The sequence below is a fragment of the Anas platyrhynchos genome, chromosome 15 (assembly GCF_047663525.1).
Source record: "Anas platyrhynchos isolate ZD024472 breed Pekin duck chromosome 15, IASCAAS_PekinDuck_T2T, whole genome shotgun sequence".
Taxonomy (NCBI): Eukaryota; Metazoa; Chordata; class Aves; order Anseriformes; family Anatidae; genus Anas; species Anas platyrhynchos.
Window position 1 is genome coordinate 14,629,422 of NC_092601.1, and position 18,578 is coordinate 14,647,999.

An 18,578-nucleotide genomic window follows, 5' to 3' on the forward strand; every position below is an offset into this window, starting at 1 on the left:
AGCTCAGGAGGTGAGACAGGTCCCGGGGTGGGGATTGCTGCTCCCCTCCCTTTGGGGTTGTGAAAGAGCCCTGCGGTGCTTCCTATGCAACTGCTTGTGGAGAAACAGCTTTAACCCCTTAAATCAATACTATGTTTTTCCCTGTTTGTTCCTCTGGGATTTAAAGCAGTGGTGCCTCTGACACAGCTCCTGTGAGCCGCGTTAGCTTTGGTGGTCACGGTCACTGGTGAGGGCTTGGAGGAGGCCTCCATCGTCTGCTTCAGCTCCTGTTGGCAGGGATGGCAGCGAGGGAGGTGGGACGTTGTGTCTGCCAGGGATGGAGGAGCAGGAGCTGAGGTGGAAAAGAGTGCTGGGACTCAGCCAGGTGGAAGTTTGGGGTGAAAGGAGACTCAGCCCTCACCGTGCTTGGGGTAGGGGGAAGGAAGGCCTAGAGCTGGGGCTGTCACCACACAAGTCCCGCTGGCAGTTCTGGCAACCTGCTGCCTGTGGAGGGCTGGGGCCTCACGGGTGGGTGCCACCACCCCAAAAAAGAAATGTTTCTGCCTTGCAGTGTATGTTCTGAGGCCAGCACGGTCAGCCCCTGCTCTTGTGGGTGCTCCTGTTGTAGAGGAAGAGGAGACGAGGAGGCATCCTGCCTTAGGAACACAGCACCACAGCTGCTAGACGATTCACGCCACCTAAGGCACCTCGGGTATTTCGGCTCTCCGAGGATGCGTTCTGACGTTGCAGGGGTTTGGGGGCAGGGGCAGAGCCCAGGAGGAGCCGTGAGCCTCTCTCCCCTCTCAGAGGCTCAGGAGGAGCAGGAGGCTGAGCCTGCTGGAGGAGGCCGTGTTGCCTGCTGCTGCACAGCGCGGCCGCCAGCTGGGGTCCAGCCCAGCACGGCTCCTTCGGGCTGGCATCGCGCTGCTGACTCGGATGAGTCACAGCTGGTTTTTTATTTATTTTTTTTTCTCTCTCTCCGTGTTTTGCTTGCAAGAAAGACCTGTTTTACATATAATACAGTAATCAGGGCTTGACATAAATAGGCGATTGTTACCGTCTGCAGTGGGAATTGCACCTGCTGGCAAAAGCAATGAATGCAGCCCATTATGCTCTGGAGTCGATCATTTGTGCAATGAAGTACAACTACGCTCCTCGCTGTGTTCTTGTGTGAGTCTGTATCTCAGCGGCTGCGAGCCCGCTGGCAGATGCCCCATCGTCACCTCTGCAGTCTGTCCTCACCCCGGGAGGCGAAGCAGCCTCTGTTCCTGCAGCTGCGGCAGGCTCCATCCCAGAGGGGCAGCGCAGACCAAGATGTTCGCTGAGAGATGGTCCTGCTTCGGTGACGGCTACGTGACAAAGCCAGGCAGCCTTGTCCGTGCTGCTCTTTGTGGGCAGTGGGGTCCTGCCCCAGTGCCTGGACGTGCCAAGCACGTGGCCCTTGTTTACAGACCTGGTGACACCAAACGTGGCAGCGGTCTCACCGGCTGGGCAGGTACAAGCAGCGGAGCTCTGGAGCAGAGGACTTGCAAGACTGGCTCAGCCATAGCCTGCTCGTGTTGACTCCAGGCATCCAGCACGATAAGATATTCTCTGATAATAAGAAATAGATTTTGTGCTGTTGCTGCTGAAGTCTGGGCTTGGCTCAGCGGATGAGGACCCGGCGGCTCTGAACTGCTGCATCTGCAGCTTAGGAGAGGCTTGGAAGAGGTGCAGCGCAAGCAGGGGGGCACGCACCGCTTGTGGAGTGAAAAAGATGAGCACAAACCCTGCGGGAATGCCAGAGTGTGGAGGATGCTGCGTGTGCAGGTATTTCTGCTGGGCCAGCACTGAGGGGCAGGGAGGACGCGGAGCTGGAGAGCATCAGCATTAGAGCAGGAACGGGCAGAGTGTGGGCTCTGCTCGCTGACCTAAGTGAAAAACACTTGTTCAATCCATGGTAGAAATTGCTGTTTATTAGAAAAAAAAATCATAAATAAAATAATTTCATCTTGCAATTTACATTTTGCAGCTCAGGAGCAGGTGGAAAAAAAACAAAACAAAACAAAACAAAAAAAAAAAACACAACAAAACACTAGGAGCTCTAAAATGGCTATAAGCCTTACCCAGAGGTTGGTTTGCCATGCAAATCGAAGGCTCCGGACTTGCCCCTGTCCTTCCACTACCCAGCTCCCACCCCAAACAACAGACCGAATAAGTTCCCAGGGACCATCTGGTGAACAGCAAGGGAATAGAAATTGGAAAAAATGAAATCAGAGAGGAAGTTTAACAGAAGGAGGCATGCTCTCCATCATGGATACAGAGAAAATCCTCCCTGGGAGCACTCCTGCCCCGAGTGCCTCTCTGCCAATACCACCCCGGCTGGGCTCAGCCCCACATGCCTTTCTGCAGCTTGGCAGGGGTGAAATGAGTTTGTTGGATCTGGGAAGTGGCTCATGCAGCCCTCGCACCGCTGAGCTCCCCGGGTCCCCCAGCATCCCATATCTGGCCCAGCCTGGCCGCAGCACTTGTTTCCTGCAAGCAGGGGTAGGGATGTGGAATAGAGGGGTTAGGAGGAACAGACAGTTCCCGGTCAGTGCATTCCTACCACCACCAGTCACAGTCTGGTTCCCTAATAATGCCTCTGATAAGGAAGCTGGAATCCCTTTTAACTTCTGATCCGCTCAGAGATAAGTCGGTTTAGACATAAACAAGTGCCTCTGTCACCAGCAGCTCTCAGAAATGCAGCTGCGAGACCTCGCGGTGAAGTCCGAGTGAGGTCCTGCTGCTGCTCCCGGGGGACTTGCTCAGGCAGCTGCATCCCCATCTGGAGGGAGAGGAGGCTGAGTTACTTTTCCTCCCCTGTAAAGGTCTCCTGCATGACTCCGTAGGCTTTTTTGGGGGAAGAGAGGAAAATGTGTAAAAATAAGGCATGATGTCTTTCAAACATTACCGGGTTTTGAGGTGAAGTGAAGTCACCTTCCTGCTCTGCTTTTCTCCACGGGGCCCTTGAGATCATTTTTTACCCAAATCAGGCGAAACTAGAGCAGAACCATGCTGAGAAAAGCATTTCTCTCAGGCCTGGGAGCTGCTTGCAGGCAGGAGGAGGGTGAGGGCCGCCAGTCCATCCGATGGCACGGGTGGGTGGCCCGGCTTGCTGGGGACCCCAGCCAGGGTACGAGCATGGGGCTGGCACCCAAACCCTGGTGGCAAAGAGCTGAGCTCAGCACGTGACTGCTTGGCCACAGAGCAAAGAGCCCGGTCCCTAACACCAGCAGAGACAGGACGGCAGGAGCTGGCACTGTTTGATTTAACATTTCCCTGGGTTATTGCATCTTCCCTTCAAGGGACTGCCCTTTGAGAAGAGTTCCCGGCTTTCCTCTCCTCCTCTCAGCACTCCGACTAGACCAGGTTGTCTCAGCCTCCAGACAGTCCCCCCTTCCATGGGTTTAAGCCTCTCCGGTGTCACTGTCCCCTTGGACTTCTCCTACAGCTCCTCGTCCGACAGGATCAGCACTCTCTTCTCGATGTTTTTGCTCTTTCTGCCGCTCACTCCCTCCGCCTTGGAGGCCACGTGCCCGTTCTCGCCCGGCGCTTTGTGCTCTGCCTCCTGCATGGACTGCTGGGTGTACTGCTGGTACGTGGGCGAGAAGTTGTGGATGGCGTCCTGCACGATGTCCTGGGGGCTCATGGTCTCCTTCAGCCCGCTCGAGATGCTCTGCATCGGGGCAAGATTTGCTGAAAAAAAGGAGAGCAGGAGGGTGATGGGACATCAGATGAGCAACAGCCCGAGTGCTCCGAGGCTGCAGTGACACTTTTCCTTAGATGAAAGAAGGAAGAGGAGAGGAAGAGCTACCTGTTGTGTTTTCTTTCTTCTCCCTGTACACCTGGCAGGTAAACGCATAGCGCAGGGCAATGGAAGCAAAGAGCATCTCGATGCAGATGATGAAGTTCTGGTAGCCAGCAGCCACCGTCCCAGCTCCCACCTCCTTCCCGTCTATGATCTGAACTTCGGGGATCACCCCACACTTCTCCAGGATTGCCAGCAGCGTCCCTGCACAGGGGAAGGGAGAGGGGTCAGCTCTGGTCCCACATCCCTGGGCTGCGTGGTGCTGCGGGATGAGGAGGACAGGGGACCCACCTTGCCAGAAGGAGAGGAAGATGACGGCCTTGATGGTGATGAACTTGAGGACCGGCTCAAACGGGCGCAGCAGGTCCATGGTGGCGAAGTAGAAGAGGAAGAGGGCGTAAAGCGCCAGGCTGACGGAGAAGTTGTAGATGATGGTGATGTAGAGGTAGCCGCTTCGGACACTGCGGGGAGAGAGCAGGCTGCTGGAGCGAGCACAACCAGAGGCACAGGGGGGGAAGAAGGGGAGCAGGGGGTGGGAGGCGTGTGTGGCTTTGTCCTGGGGGGCAGCCCAGCTGGGGAAGGGGATTGGGAAGTGGGGGAGCAGGGGCTGCTGTCACTTTTCCTCTCTTGTGTGACTGTTTGTGTGATGGCCCCTGAGCGTTTCATCCCCATCTCATCTGGGGCCAGTGAGTCTCCATTCCTAGGCACTGTGGGCTCCTCGTGGCCTTGCTGCCTGGGGAGGCCTGGCAGGTCACCCCGTCCCCTGCGATGGAGCAGGGACCCAACCTGTCCCCTTCCCCCAGGAGGCCGGTGCCTTCTCCCCAGCCCCACGCAGCATCCTCACTTGAAGTCCCCATCGTGGTACTTCCCGAAGGCCTGCAGGATGATGGTGATGATGGCCATGAGGGGTTTCACGATGCAGAACTGCAGCGTGGCCTGCACAGGGGAGAGACACCATGCACTCAGGGCCATCCTGTCCCCCCAGCCCCACCACAGCCAAGCCCCCCTGCTCCCAGGACACAGGGGTGAGTGATTCTCCATCTCTGGAGTGACCAGCGCTGTGGGCAGAGATCTGGACCAGCAGACAGGAGGGAGCAGGGCTGTGCCCCCGAGCTCTCACAAAAAGCAGCAGAGCCACGCCGAGGCAGAGGACTGGCTGGCTCACAGACAGACCAGTGTCAGGATTTGTCCCTGCAGCACAGCCCTGGGCGGTGAGGGAGCCGTCCAGCTAACCTGGGACTGGACAGAGATAAAAATCTCAGCTCTGCAGTGGGAGGAGACCCTGACTCAGCAGTGAGTCAGAAGCAAGGACAGCGAGCGCTGCGCTCTGCTGCTGGCCAGGTGCCGGCAGAGCTGCTCCCTCAGAGGAAAAAAAAAAAAAAGAGCATCTTGGGTAAGATTTCTCCTTGGTTAAGGAACCCACTGAGACACAGCCTGGAGAGCCCTCATCCCTCAGTGCAGAGGGGAGCGGAGGCGATGCTCCCTGCCGGGTACCCACCTGCTTGCAGAAGCGCAGGAACCCGATGGAGTAGGACATGCCCTGAAGGCAGCAGGTCCCATAGAAGCAGCTGGACCTGGAAGTAGAAGCCAAGGAGATGCTGTTGGGGCAGCCAGATGGGGAAGGTGGGTGAGGAAAGGCTGAGGAGCTGGTGACGTGCCACCACTTACGCAATGGGCTTCCCTCGGATCTCCGTCATGATGGTGCTCTCCCCACCGAGGTACTCAAAGCACAGGCTTAGGAAGCTGTAAATCACGAAAGCTGGCAAGGCAAGGGCAGGCACGATCAGCAGGGCTGGTGGAGGTGCGGGGGGGTTCTTACATTTCCCATCCCTTCCTGCTCAGATGTCTTCTCACCCGCCCTGGCACAGCACCAGGGTTTGGGACTCGGGTCCAGGTGGGTGGGAGGCCACCAGCAGGTCAGATCCAGCTGAGCCAGACGCACCGTGCCACGTGTACAAGGCAAGTGTGTTCTGCTGCAGACACAGCAGCTCCGCTGTGTACACACAGCCCCTGCACTCAGGGCACGTGGTGGCACTTGTGTGTCCCGGCAGTGCCCAAGGAGCCAGCCCTCGTGCACACCCAGACAAGCCCAGGAGCCTTGTAGTTTTCTTGGCCAGCCCCACCAATTTTTGTTTCGTGCTCTCTTGCTCCAGACCTGAAGTATTACACATGCCCCGGGGGGAAGCAACCTGGTGCAAGAGCAACCTCAGCTCCCAACAGTTCCCCCTGCACCTCAAACATCCCAACTCCCCAGTTTCTTAGGTAAGTGCACCTGCTTTAGAAAAACTGCATTGCTACCTCAAAGGCAGCCAGAAAACCCTTCCTGGGAACATGACCAGATGCTGGGCTCCCTCTGAGCCAGCAGGCATCTGCCCGTGGGCCACCTCTCTCACCTGCTGGGGAAGGGAAGGGAAACCTCCACATGGAAGAAGGTAGAGTTGGAAGTGAAAACAGAGGAGATCTGGCACTGTGTGCAATCCAGGCTGCTCCAGAGACATGTCAGGGGGAGGAGAGTCCTGCTTTGCTGTCAGCACCCCGTGCTCACCTTCGTAGCAGTCGCGCACTGAGTCGAAGTAGACGTAGTACTGGTGGCTGCCGAGGAGGAGGAGGCTGAGCCAGGAGTCGAAGGCATAGATGGGCACAATGAAGAGGATGCGGATGATGTAGCGCTGCTCCTTGGGGACGGTGTAGTTCCTCAGGTGCGTGTAGATCTGCAGAGGAGAGCGTGCCCGTTGCACACAGCTCCGGCTAGGACTGATGACTGAGCTGGGGCTGGCTAATGGAGGCAGTGGCTCACCCCAGGGCAGCCCCAGCAGCACAGATCTAAAATCACCATCAGCATCCCAAAACGTGCCTGCTGGCGGAGTGCTGCAAGGCTGCGTGCCCCAAAGGCACAGTTCTGGGGTGCTGGAGGAGACACATGCTGGAGCTCCTGGCTGGGAGCTGCCTGCGGGCGCTGCTGATGCCCTGTGCCTCTCCCAGCTCTGGCAGCACGCGGGCAAAGTCCATGCTCATGAGGCAGAGATATCCCCTGCGGCCCCAGGAGGAAATACCCACCTGGGGCGATGGTTTGCAGTGAGCTTGGTGCTGATCGATAGCTTCTCCCCAGAGCTGCAGCTCCATCCCGCCCGTACCTGGTGGAAGGTGATGATGAGCGCCGACCACACGAAGATGCCGGAGATGGCCTGTGCTGCCGTGGTGGTGAGGAAGAGCTGCTGGCTGTCCTGGGAGTCGTTGTGGGCAGTCATCAGCATGGCAAAGGCTGGGGAAGGGGTGGCCGAGGGCAGCCTGGTCACCGTGCTAGGCCCCGGGGAGCCGGGTGGCGTGGGAGAGGGCACGGCCCGGGTGGCATTACTCATCTGCAGGAGGGAGAGGCATGGGGAGTGGCGCAGGATGGAGGTAAGCTGGGGAGGGGGAAGGTCCCTGCAGGTTTTCTGGCCCACGCAACGTGGACAAACCACCTGTGAGTTTTTCTCCTCCCCAGGCCTTTTCCAGCAGGTCCCTCGCCCAAGCCAGCCGATTCACCGTGGCCAGGGCTGCTACAGGACAATGCAAATGTCCTTCATGAGCAGACCCTCGTGTCTCCAAGGGGGTGTCTGTGCTCCCTGTGTCCCCTGAAATGCCTGCTTTTCCCCGCCTGCCTTGCTCCTTCTGTTTTTGTCAGGGAAAGACCTGTCCATGTTTGCGCTCCTTGGAGGACACTTGTGGCTCAGGATCCTTTTTCACCAGGCACCAGAGACTTAAGGCTTAAAATCACCCCCATCCAGCCCCTTACCAACAAGCCATCAGGCCCTTGACATCCCTGCAGACAATGCGTGCACATCTTCATCTGCCTGGGAGTCCAGAGAGCACCAAGACCCTTGTAGTGTCATCCCCCCCCCCCAAAATGTGGCTCCTTTCCCCATGGGTGACACGCTAGGGGCAAACCCCAGGGTTTACCAAGGAGCTGGGCATTTGGCATCACCATCACTTGAAGTTCAGCCAGGGAGCAAGCAGCCCTTTTGGGATTTAGGGGGTCCTGCTGGGATTTGGGGATGCTGGAGCACTCCTGCACCTCCACAGCGTCCTCATGGGCAGCTCTGCCCTCCCCAAAGCTGCTCACCCCAAGCACTCCCAGCACAGAGAGTGGCCTGGACACACAGGGCACTGTGCACCCTGCAGCTCCAAACAGCAAGGACCAGCCTAATAATACACTTTTATTTATAGGGCAGCTTCATATCTCAAGGCCAACAGATGCACAAACTGCCGTGTTTGGCCTCTCTTTGTGCTAATCTATGGAAAGCTGCTTTTTCCCCAAGTACAACAATAGTGGTTTGAAAACCAGCAGCGAGAGGAGCTCCACCAATGCAGACACTCCTCGGCACGCTGGTCATAAACAAAGATTTCAGCTGCTCGGTAACTATCACCCGGAGGAAAACCTGTAAGCACAGACTGGCGAGCGGCAGGAAAATATTTGCCATTGATAAGCCTGCGAGGGAATGACCTCGATCCACTTAAAACACAGAAACCAACCCAAAGCCGGAGCTCGCCTGGCTCGCCCTCTCCCCGAACCCCAAGCTGGTAGGAGAGGAAACCCAGCTGGTGTCAGATCAACGGCCCTAAAAATACCTCCCGCTGCCTGTAAGCGGAGATGCCCGGGGCGGGCTGGGTGGCCGCGGGCTGGCGAGGTCCCAAGGGCTCGTCCCGGTGTACCTGCGGCTGGCAGAGGGCTCACGGAGGTGGCAGGAGCCGGGGTTTTTTGCTCCGTGCAGCCGTCGTGACCCTGCCCCGGCCAGCAGGAAGCAGGATCCCGGGGAGGGATCTGTTCTTTGGACAGAGCGGACCTGCCTTGTAAACATTAACTGGAGGCCAGGGACAGCTGGAGGCGTGGGGAGGAGGGAGAGAGATGAGCTGGGCCCCCTTCCCCGCAGCCCCCCATGCTTTTTGGGGATGCCCTGTGTCAGGTGCTGTCCCTCTGCCCAAGCTTTGTGCTGAGGGAGGGCACGATCCGGCTCAATTCCTAATTGCTCGACCCATTTATTCTGTTCTCAGCCCGGCGCCGTGCCACGGATGCTCGGCCCAAGCTGTGCTGCCTCCTATTAGCTTTCACAGCCCGGCTGCGCAGTGAGCACCAAGGCACCAGCAGCCGGCCCTGGCAGGCTCTCCCGCATTGTAAAACTCTTAACACGTCGCAGCAAGTCATTAAAAACAACAGCCTCCGTGCCACTCGGAGCCAGGGCTCCCAGCTCCAGAGGTAATCAGATCCCGGCCGTGCAAGGTAGCCGGGCAATTCAATGCAGCCAAGGGCCCGTTTGCTTCCAAAACAAAGGCAGCCAGGAGGTGCGAGGGTAATTCTAGCTCCAAAACTCAGCTCAACGGGACGGTGCTAGGGCCACATCCAGCCGGGCTGTGCTCAGACACCTGCCCTGTGCCCCCCTGTGACTTGGGGATGCTAAGGGAGCGCTGAGCCAAAAAAAAAACAGGCAGTGGCACCTTTCTTGGGGCAGACCGCCTGTAGGATTGTGTTATCCGGGATCTTCCTTGCATGACAGGCTGCTGGATCCCTCCCCAGCTGCCTGCTGCCAGGACGCCTTGCGGAGCACAAACCCCACCCTGGCGGCAGCCCCGCAGGGCAGGGACAGCCAGAAAGGGAGCAGAAGCCCCCGCAGCCCCCCGCCAGGAGGAATACCTCCAGCATGTGCCCAAAATAAGGCAGAGCAGCACCCAAAATAAGGCGGAGCAGTGGGTGATGCACGCACAGGCTGTGCCCTGCCACCTGCACCCACAGGTGCTGGGAGCCGATGGCTGGGGCAGCCTCTGCTCTGTTTGAGGAGCTCCAGCAGCCCACCGGGACGCCCCAGCAGCCCACCAGGACTCCCCTTCCCCATCCCAGGGCCCCACTCACCCTGCGGGGCTCCTCCGGGAGCCGGCCTCGGCTGCCTCCTGCCGTGCACCTGCCTCCGCATCCCCTGCGCCCTCCTCCACCACAAGACTCCTCCTCCGGGCACCTTCCCAGCCAGGCACCCTCACCTCGCCAGCCCCGGGGGGCTCAGTCCCAGCCCCTCTGCCCCTTCCCTGGGCCCCAGGGTGGCTGGAGCAGCAGGTAGAGCTTTGCCTCCTGAAGAAAAGCTGCCAAACGTACCTTTCCAGTCCGCCCCACTTGGCACCCACGCCCGGAAAGCAAACACGGAAGGCTCCAGCGCTGCTTCCCCGTGAGCACCCCGTGGCTGTGGGTGAGCACCGTGCCGCCTGCCTGGGCAGCGAAGATGGTTCTCCTTGCTGTTGGGAGTTAAATCTTTCCCGGAGGATAACGATGACTAAAAGGCAGACATCTGGTTGTACAAGCAGCCAGGCTCGCGTGGCTGTTTTTTGGGGCAGGCCTTCCCCCAGCTTTACTGCAGAGCAAAGAGCAAAGTCGAAGGACCAACTGCTCATGGTCAGATTTATCACCCGCAGGAAGGCAGCCAGATAAGTCTGTTGCGGCTCCGAGCATCAAATGGCAGAGATTGCCACGTCCTTTCTTTGCCTGCCACTGTGTGCAGACCTGGTGGCAAAGAGAACCAGGAAATTATGGTGGTTAATCTGTGGTTGGCGTTCAGGTAGCGACACTCAAAGTCTTCAGGGCACAGCAGTGGTGTGCTGACGTTACCACCACAGTGGGAGATGTGATTTACATTCAATTTGCTGATTAACATACACTTTCCACAAGTTGCTGGACCCACAGACACCGTAGGAGTACCACGAACCAGGAAATTCACTGAATTTTGTAACGGAAAAGGATCTCTACCAGCAAACCAGGATCAGCATTAACAAATTCCACATGCCTCTCTCAGCCCTCCTAGAGCAACAACATAAAAAAGTGTAAAAGAGAGAAAATGTGGAGTTCTGACAGATGCAAATCTTTGAATCTTGGAAGCACAGTTTGGAAAACTATTTTTAGATGAAATTTCTTGTCAAGGGCAGCTGCGAGCCTGCAGCTTTTGAACGTACTTTAAAAAAACCTTTCATTTCTCATTATCCTTTAAATATTGTAAATAACCCTTACTTCAGAGGGAGTCCTTTTGAAGTTCATTTTCTGCTTTTCCACCTTTAGGGGATCTTTTAGCAACAGAAATGATCCTGCAACTGGATCTACACAGGGAATGGCTGTGCTGATTCTGCTAATATCAATGGTTCCTAACACAACACAGGTCTTTCCTGCCCAGAATTTGAACACAAGACCTGGCCTCTGTCTACTCAGTCAAGTTCATAAGTGACAAAAGTGTGTAATGGCTTACTTAAAAATTTACTACTTGGTGTTAATTGTTCAAAGAAAAGGTAAAAACAAACCTGCTTTCCAGGCAAATAGCAAGAGCTGGGCTATTAAGTGTTGCGCTTACTCCCATGACTTCAAGTAACACCACTTCTTTTCAATGGACTTGGCAGACACACCGCTGTGTAACCCCCACGAGTCCTTCTGACCTCACGTCTCCTCTGACAGATGGTTTAGAACAGGGGCAGCTTGCTGCGGGTGGTCCAGAGCTACGCACATGCTGCCTCTCTAAAATGCTGGTGACATATAACAAGTAAACAGCCAATATTTTGTCGTTTTTCCACTACTAATTTGGGTTCCTTTCTGCCATCCTGACGTCAGCTTCACAAACTTTGAGCAGTTTAATTATCTACCTCTCTTTAAAATTTGACTGAAAGTAAAGAATGGGTTCAGAATTCATCAGGAAGGGACTGACATACGGACAAAAGCACTCATATAGGACTCATTTCCTTAAAAAAAACAGTCAAGAAAGTCTTTCCTATTATGCAACTGCTGCTGATTTGTTAGCGAGGCTTGTATTTCAATTGAAGTGATTTTAATAGAGTAAGAAAGAAAACACATAAAATTAGATTCATCAATGTTTCTTTTATTCACTCTGCACTGGGTGTTCCCCTTTGCGGTACACTGTAGCTACAGAGCTTGGCATCTATTACTCCTCAGGACACAAATGCAGAGCCATGTTTCTCAAATATACAACCCACCCAAAGTGATAAAAATAAAATTTCTCTTGTATGTCGAGACAATTGTGCTTGTCTCATCACTGACTATATGGACTGCAAACCTGTCACAGTAATAAAACCCACAAACATTCTACACAGTAGAGAAAAATTCATCAAATTCCTCAGTATGTCCAAAACCAGCACAAAGACATTCCATCATTTTCATTTTTTGTCCTTTTAAAAAAGTGGTGATGAGTCATGGACTCAAGATCATTTCCTTGAATCCAGATGGTACAACTTCACCACACTTGGCAACTTCGGATCACTTCCCGTAGAGCTTGTATTCCTTCCATGGTCTTGTCTTTTAAAGCCATGGCGAGAAGAACAGGTTTGTTCCCAGCTTCCTGAGACACGAACGCCACCAGGTTTTTGGCACAAACATGGACGAGGGGCTGAAAAGCAAAGGTATACAGATGTGTACTCTTACAGCTGGGAGAGCCCTCCTACGTGCGTTAGGAGAGGAAGAGTCTTGCAATGACTTGTTCGTGGAGCACACAGAGAACCTGCCCATACTGGACTCAGACTGAACATGAGTTTGCTGAACAGTTCCAGCATGATTAGAAACAGACACACAGCTTGGCTGGTCAGCAAAGCCAAGCCATGGTACAGGACATTTTAGAAAGCACTTTCTCAACTATCTTAAAATGGAAGAGTTTGGACCTGAGAGCGACAGCTGTTCAACCCACCCTGAAACAACTTAACGGGAGCTAAACTTGAATTAAGTTTTGCACTGGTTTGGAAAATTTGGAAAGCTGGTGTGGGGAGTCTTTCCTTCCACAGTTGTAGAAAGACAGCGAAGAAAGTTGTCTTGTTTTTTTTTTGCAATTCTTAGAAATCTCAAAGTGGTGTTATATACACACTCTTTGCATGCCATGTGTAAAAGATGTGTTTCTGATTTTAATAGAATAATGAAAAACAGAAATAAATGGTGAGGCCAAAGCAGAGAAGAAAAGGGATAGATTTTTCTGAGTGATGTTTCTTTAACAAGAATGTCCAGCTTGTCTAGGATTTATTGACACCATAGCTATGTATTTATTAAAAGGCTGAGCTTGTTTGATTTTAGCAATCATTGTGTGTTGGAAGTGTGTCCTATCCCAAATGGGGATGTTAATGGCAACAAGCAGGAAACCAGCAAACTAAAAAGCCTTTCCTTAAAGTTTAGATTGATTAAGTTGGTAAAATTGGTAAAATTATTTAAAAATACTATGTAACCAAGTATAAAAAGGCACTTTCCATCTCCAAAATAAAACATAAAAACAGATTGAAGGTGGTGCCATTCAGAATTAGCAGATGTCACACCTACCAAAGCAAAGGTTCTCCCATTCAGGAAAGGCAGCTATTACTGAAGAATGAGAACTCCATAATGAGAAGCTGCAGACAGAATTGGGAACCTGTGCTGCTAGTTTTTTCTACTTTAGGCTCGTAAGTAATATTTGACAGCTCCAGCCCTGATGGAAAGCCTCATAATCTTGTAGCTCTGTAACTTTTTGTTTTAATGCTTGACTAGTTGACGCTTTGCAAAATGCGTTTCCTTCTGCTTTCTCTCCAGCTTTGTGAAATAGTCGATAAAAACTCATTTTGTTGAAGCAAAACAAATTAAACTTTATCAAGGGCAGGTGCTGGCAAGCGCACTTGGGAGAGGGCAACTAAAGTCCATTATGGGGCTGGCATGGGTGGGGGCTGGGGGGAGGAGGCGAGACTTGAAAAGTTAAATTTATTGGAACTGAAACCCAGAAAAGGTTATCGAAGGCCAAATGTTTGATCTTGCAACCTTTAAATCAACACCAGCTGTATCAAACCTGCCATAAACACTGCAAAGCAACCCATATCCTGTAAGATACAAAATAGCAGGCCCCCAAACCACTCAGTTAGTTAAACTTACGCTGAAGAACAGATAAATGCGCATATTTTTCTGATGAACCCCTCTTCCTTCGGAACAGATTTTTACATTAATTTTACCACTATGCAAACACTGCTTAACTACGGTGATTCATCAACTCCCTGGCAACTGGCGCAGCCCCACCTACCACATTTCCCCCTCTGCCTTGGTGCCAGCGTGCTGTACATCTGTTCTTACCTCATCCTTGCCCAGTAGCACTTTTGTGGTGAGCGAAGGCCTGCCAATGTTGTCGCCTATTGTGTTGGGGTCCACATAGACGAGCGTCCCCAGCTTGCCGTACTGCGTTACCACCACAAGAATGGAGTTGGAGAATGCCGTGCACACCACCTCCGTGGGGACCCCGTGTACCACTTCCTCTCGCTGCTTTGACGTCACGATGGGATTTGCTGCCATTGCTGCAGAAAACAATAACACGACATTAGATTAAAAACACGGACCACAGGCTATAAAAAGCCTGAATCCTTTCATTCACTTGGTGTACCGGGGTTAAGTTGATTTCAGGGCGTAACAGCACCCAGAGGTGTAGGCGAAGCGGTGAGCCTGGACAGGAACAGTTGTCAACACCCAGCATCCACATGCACCTCACAGGAAGCTGAAATACAAATGCCCCCACATGGAAAAGTTGCTGTTTATAGGTTTTCACACTGCTTGCAGTTTAATGATGACTGGACCTGTCCCCACCAAGTGCAGCACGATGCAAAACCTCATGGCAGTTCCTCACGCTGACTGCCGTCAAGGGGAGCCCCCCCAAACCCCCGCACCTCCCAGACTTCAGCATTGAGTGGGCAGGCAAGCAGGAGACAAAAACACCACCAACAACAACCCAAAACTATGTATTTTTTTTAGGATTGGCCCCCCCACATCGCATCCCTCAGAGATGAGGGGAGCAGCGCTGCGCCCCCACAGGACCCTGGCTGCGGGAGGTGCCCGCTATCCCCTCACCCTGCCCTGGGCTCAGGCTGATCACAGCCCCCGCTCGGCCGCCCCTACCCTCCTCAGGCGTCGCCGCCGCCGCCGTTCTCCGCCCGGGCCCGCCCAGCCACGACAGAAGCGGCGCCTTTCCCCTCCCTCCAGCCGCCCGCGGCGCGGGGAGATGGCGCAGGGCCGCCGCCATCGCCGCCGCCGTCCCCTCAGCGCGGGGCCGCCATTAGCGGGCCGCCCGCCCAGGGAGGCGCCATCTACAGCGCACCCCCCCCAACCTCTTCTCCTCTCACGGGTCCCCCCCCAAGCCCCTTTTTGGGTGTTTTCTGCCCGTTTTTCGCTGAAAATCGCGGCTGAAAATATAGGAGGGAGTGGGATGTGCCCGTCCGTGATTGCCCAGGATGTGTGGCGGGACGGGGTTGACCTGGTGGCAGGATGGAGGCTGCTAAATTCAACCTTTAATATTTATTTATTTATTTATTTATTTATTTATTTTTCTCAAGTTTTCAGGCAGGATGTGACTGTGCCCAGCAGCTGGGGGTTGTGGTGTGGTGCTGAGTGACTGAGGACTGCAGGGCGGGTCAGCAAAGGGGACACATTCTGTCACCACACCTTTGGTTTTGGGCCATCCATGAGCTCAAGGCTGCCTTCACTTGGGTCCCGTCCTCCCCTGGCACTGGTGGGATACCTGGATTCAATGCTGATGGGAGAAACAGCGTTGTTTTTACCAATAAAATACCCTTCAAGCCGTGCCCCCTTTGGTCTTGGTTGCTGAGCAGCATGCATATGGCTGGAGCAAGTAGCTGCTGCCCACCTGTGCTATAATGGGAGATAACGGCATGTATGTGAAGCGTGCAAAAAGATATTTATGTACCATGAGCCATTCACACAAACATTTAATTTCTGTTACGTCCGTACAGTTATTTTAGTGCTAATTAGGATTTTTCTCCTTTCCTTCTTTGAATTGCTAGTGCTTATGAGTAACAATTTTGGCCAATTTATACAAAGTTCTGGAAACTGTTTTTTTCTGAGATTCACAACTTTCTGGACTTTTGCATTTGCTGCGCTCAGTGCATCTAAAATTCAATCTAAACCTTCATTTCTACTTGTTAGCTGTTCTTTACCATTCTTCATACCAGACACAAAATATCCCAGCTATGGTTGCAGGAAAAACGTCCTGAATGCTGGGTTACCTCTTCAGAAGATCACTCTTAGGAGCTCATGATATTTTTGTTTTGTATTAAAAGTTTCAGCAAAACTTTTAACTAAATTCTATGAAGAGCACATAAACTTCGTGCTGAGAATGCTTTAAGGCACCATTAGAGAGCAGTAGAGGTCCACGGAAAAAAACTTCTGCTAGAGCAGGTTATTGTGGTTAACGCAAAAGGAGAGGCTTGATACCTTTTTGGCACTCTGCACAGTCTGGCAAATAGTCTGTTTTCCAGCACTGCGAAAAACCAGCATTCCTATTTCTTGCCTACCACAATCACTTGAGGCTTTGCCTGTTTGACAGAGATAATAGCAGCTCTTGTCAGTAAAGCCTCCTGACTCATGAAGAAGTTTATTCCTGCTCTACCTTCTCTGGAGAATAATTTTACTTCAGGAAACACAAAGGACCAGATTCTTCCTGCCATCCTTGCCAGACTCTGTTTTATTTTTTTTTACATGACAGGAGGACAAAGACAGTCCACTGTAGTTCAAACTTACATGGAAACAGCTCTGTCCCTCATACTTCACTGGTTTTCATTAGGTTTGGAGCAAAGAGTTATTTTTAACAGTTTCATTTAATTGGAAGTCACATTTTGGCACGGATCTGAGGTAGGATATAGGAAACGCATGAAGCAGACAGCAAGAGGTAACTGAGCCCTGAATTTTCATCACAAAAAATAAATACATTAAAAAAATATATGGATTACTTTTAAGGAGATTGTATTTGACTGTTTTTTGTCTGACTCAGGCAGGGCATGGGGATTTGAGAATGCACACCTTGGTAGATAATGGGACCCTTCCTGTGGGGTCTGCCCGCCTGACCACCACCTGCTTCCCATCATGTTCTGGCTGAGAAAGATACGTATCTGTGCTTACAGTCTGGTTATCTATAGCACTTTTCATCCAAAGATCCCTAATCACATTGCAAACATTATTACATTTAGCTTCATGAACTCTCTTTTGACATACGAGGTTATTAATATACCCCATTTTACGGTCCAAGGGAAATAAAGAATTGAGGGAGACAGCAGCTGAGAAGCCATCACGTCCTTGGCCAGAGATTGTGCAGGATTCCAGGATCTCTTCCATTCCCAGGCACTGAGTGCTGAAGAAACATAAGTCATGCATGTCACTATCTCAATTACCAGTGAAACTCAATGACTGTGCAGCCCAATACTTTGACAAGAAAAACTACTCATAATACTGCAGTTTTATACCTTTATTATTATTTATTTGAGCAGCTTCTTACTACTCTTCCTTTTAAAATGCTTAAGTGCCTATGTGTAGACTGGAAGCAGTCTGCTTTTTATAATAATCTTTGCATTTATCTGAAGTGATTTTATAGAGCAAATGCGTAGGATCCACAGAGCATTAGAAATGTTTCCCACTTCTCTTGAAAACTAGACACATAGTGTTTCAGGACATCCATTAATAATCCCTGCTCTTGGGAGTGCCTAGCTATCAAAGCGCTGGGTTGGTTTATTAGTTTACAGGTTATTACTTCTCTAGTTTAGATTTCTCTCTTGTATCTTTTATGATGCAGAATATAGACTGTGAGCTGGAACCTCAGGTGCAGCTGGGCTCTGGTCTGCGCATCCAAGGAGAGAGGAAAGGAATTAGTTTGCTCCCTGATGCAGGAGCTGCTTGGGAATTATTCTGACCCTTGTTATCAATCAGGTACGTGAAGCAGAGCTGCTGTTAAGGGCTCTTGTCTGGCCAGGCAATATCAGAGTGCTCCTCTTCACCGTATCAGCATCACAGCAAGGTCGGGAGGGTGTGGGTGGTGCAGGGTTATGTGCCTGCTTGTCACTGCTCCCTCTTTGGGGCGGTTGTGTCAAAGGGGTAAGAGGGATGACAGAAATCAACCTCCTGGCTTTTTCAAGCAGTTCCCACTGCATTTAAATGGAGTTTGACAGAGGCTGTGTCCATGTCCAGAAAATAGCACTGAAATGAGAGCCTAGGGAAAGTGGAGGAGCACATTTGGTGCTGTTCTTGAAGATCTGCTTTAGTACCAGAAGCCTTTTTATCTCAGCTGGCTATCTCTGCAGCCAGTTGGGAGAGGCTATGTCACACCTAGATATGAAGCAGAAGCACACCTTAGAACCTGGCTACCTACAGCTAGGAGTCAAGCCTGCTGGGGCTGAAGCTGGCTGTTGTATCTCCTGGTTTCTAAACCCCAGTCAGGCTTACACCTGACATAGGTATGTGCCTGATAAACATGACCCAAAGAGAACAGCTTCTGCACGTGGACTGAAACAGGACATCAGGTTTGCAGGGAAACCTGAGGTTAAAATCTGAGTTCGGACATGTCGAGGTTTAGGTGACAGCTTAACAGGACTTTCAGAGTTTCAGTATCATTTCCTATTCTAAGAGACCAGTCCAGGAGATTTGCTTTGTCCTTAAGTTTTCTACACAGCTCTCATTGTATGCGACATCTCCTATTTCATTCATTTGTTGCATAACTAAGAGGAAGGCTAAGCCAATCAATCAGGCATTGCAGAAGCCCTCTAAGCTATTTACCTGTTCATTGATTAAGCTTTTTTTCTTTTTTTTTTTTTTCTTAGTGAAGAATTCAGCCTGAAAAATAAAAAAGAAAAAAAAGAACCAACCACACCACCACAACTTTCTAACAAAACAACAACAAAACAAGCTCAACAACTAATTATTTCCTTTCTGTATAGTCCTTAGACTGCAGTCAGCTGCACATCTGAATTGCTGTATGTAGTTGCA

At 52.0% G+C, this 18,578-nt stretch overlaps 2 protein-coding genes across 8 annotated transcripts; both read right to left on the reverse strand.

Moving 5' to 3' along the window:
* Window positions 1–1,914: 1,914 nt before the first annotated feature.
* Window positions 1,915–10,067, reverse strand: TMEM184A (transmembrane protein 184A). Of its 4 annotated transcripts, none has more exons than XM_038186753.2 (9): window positions 9,930–10,067; window positions 6,943–7,167; window positions 6,354–6,519; window positions 5,477–5,567; window positions 5,307–5,382; window positions 4,653–4,744; window positions 4,100–4,269; window positions 3,815–4,012; window positions 1,915–3,696 (listed from the first exon to the last, which is right to left on the reverse strand). In XM_038186753.2, the coding sequence occupies exons 2-9, from the start codon at window positions 7,165–7,167 to the stop codon at window positions 3,446–3,448; spliced, it is 1,269 nt and encodes a 422-aa protein (XP_038042681.2). In that variant the 5' UTR covers window positions 9,930–10,067; the 3' UTR covers window positions 1,915–3,445. The 4 variants fall into 4 exon arrangements, with proteins under 4 accessions (XP_038042681.2, XP_071880195.1, XP_071880196.1 ...); XM_072024094.1 differs by lacking the exon at window positions 9,930–10,067 and adding an exon at window positions 9,693–9,910; XM_072024095.1 differs by lacking the exon at window positions 9,930–10,067 and adding an exon at window positions 8,417–8,576.
* A 1,597-nt stretch (window positions 10,068–11,664) lies between these two features.
* PSMG3 (proteasome assembly chaperone 3) lies at window positions 11,665–14,859 on the reverse strand. Of its 4 annotated transcripts, none has more exons than XM_027469254.3 (4): window positions 14,709–14,839; window positions 14,200–14,310; window positions 13,896–14,113; window positions 11,665–12,210 (listed from the first exon to the last, which is right to left on the reverse strand). In XM_027469254.3, exons 3-4 carry the CDS (start codon window positions 14,109–14,111, stop codon window positions 12,058–12,060), a joined length of 369 nt encoding a protein of 122 aa, XP_027325055.1. In that variant the 5' UTR covers window positions 14,112–14,113; window positions 14,200–14,310; window positions 14,709–14,839; the 3' UTR covers window positions 11,665–12,057. The 4 variants fall into 4 exon arrangements, with proteins under 4 accessions (XP_027325055.1, XP_021128516.1, XP_027325054.3 ...); XM_021272841.4 differs by having other exon boundaries at window positions 14,661–14,761; XM_027469253.3 differs by lacking the exon at window positions 14,200–14,310 and having other exon boundaries at window positions 14,709–14,859.
* Between the last annotated feature and the right edge of the window lie 3,719 nt (window positions 14,860–18,578).

Excerpts from the sequence above, each read along its gene's own strand:
- PSMG3 (XM_027469253.3), bottom strand. The coding sequence starts at position 14,832 with ATGGCGGCGGCCCTGCGCCATCTCCCCGCGCCGCGGGCGGCTGGAGGG. Across the intron at positions 14,114-14,708 it reads GGCGGCGACGCCTGAGGAGG|CAATGGCAGCAAATCCCATC; the intron begins GTAGGGGCGGCC and ends TGTTTTCTGCAG. Across the intron at positions 12,211-13,895 it reads TGCTACTGGGCAAGGATGAG|CCCCTCGTCCATGTTTGTGC; the intron begins GTAAGAACAGAT and ends TTTGCTTTTCAG.
- TMEM184A (XM_038186753.2), bottom strand. The coding sequence starts at position 7,167 with ATGAGTAATGCCACCCGGGCCGTGCCCTCTCCCACGCCACCCGGCTCC. Across the intron at positions 5,383-5,476 it reads ATCCGAGGGAAGCCCATTGC|GTCCAGCTGCTTCTATGGGA; the intron begins GTAAGTGGTGGC and ends TTCTACTTCCAG. Across the intron at positions 3,697-3,814 it reads GAAGAAAGAAAACACAACAG|CAAATCTTGCCCCGATGCAG; the intron begins GTAGCTCTTCCT and ends CCTTTTTTTCAG.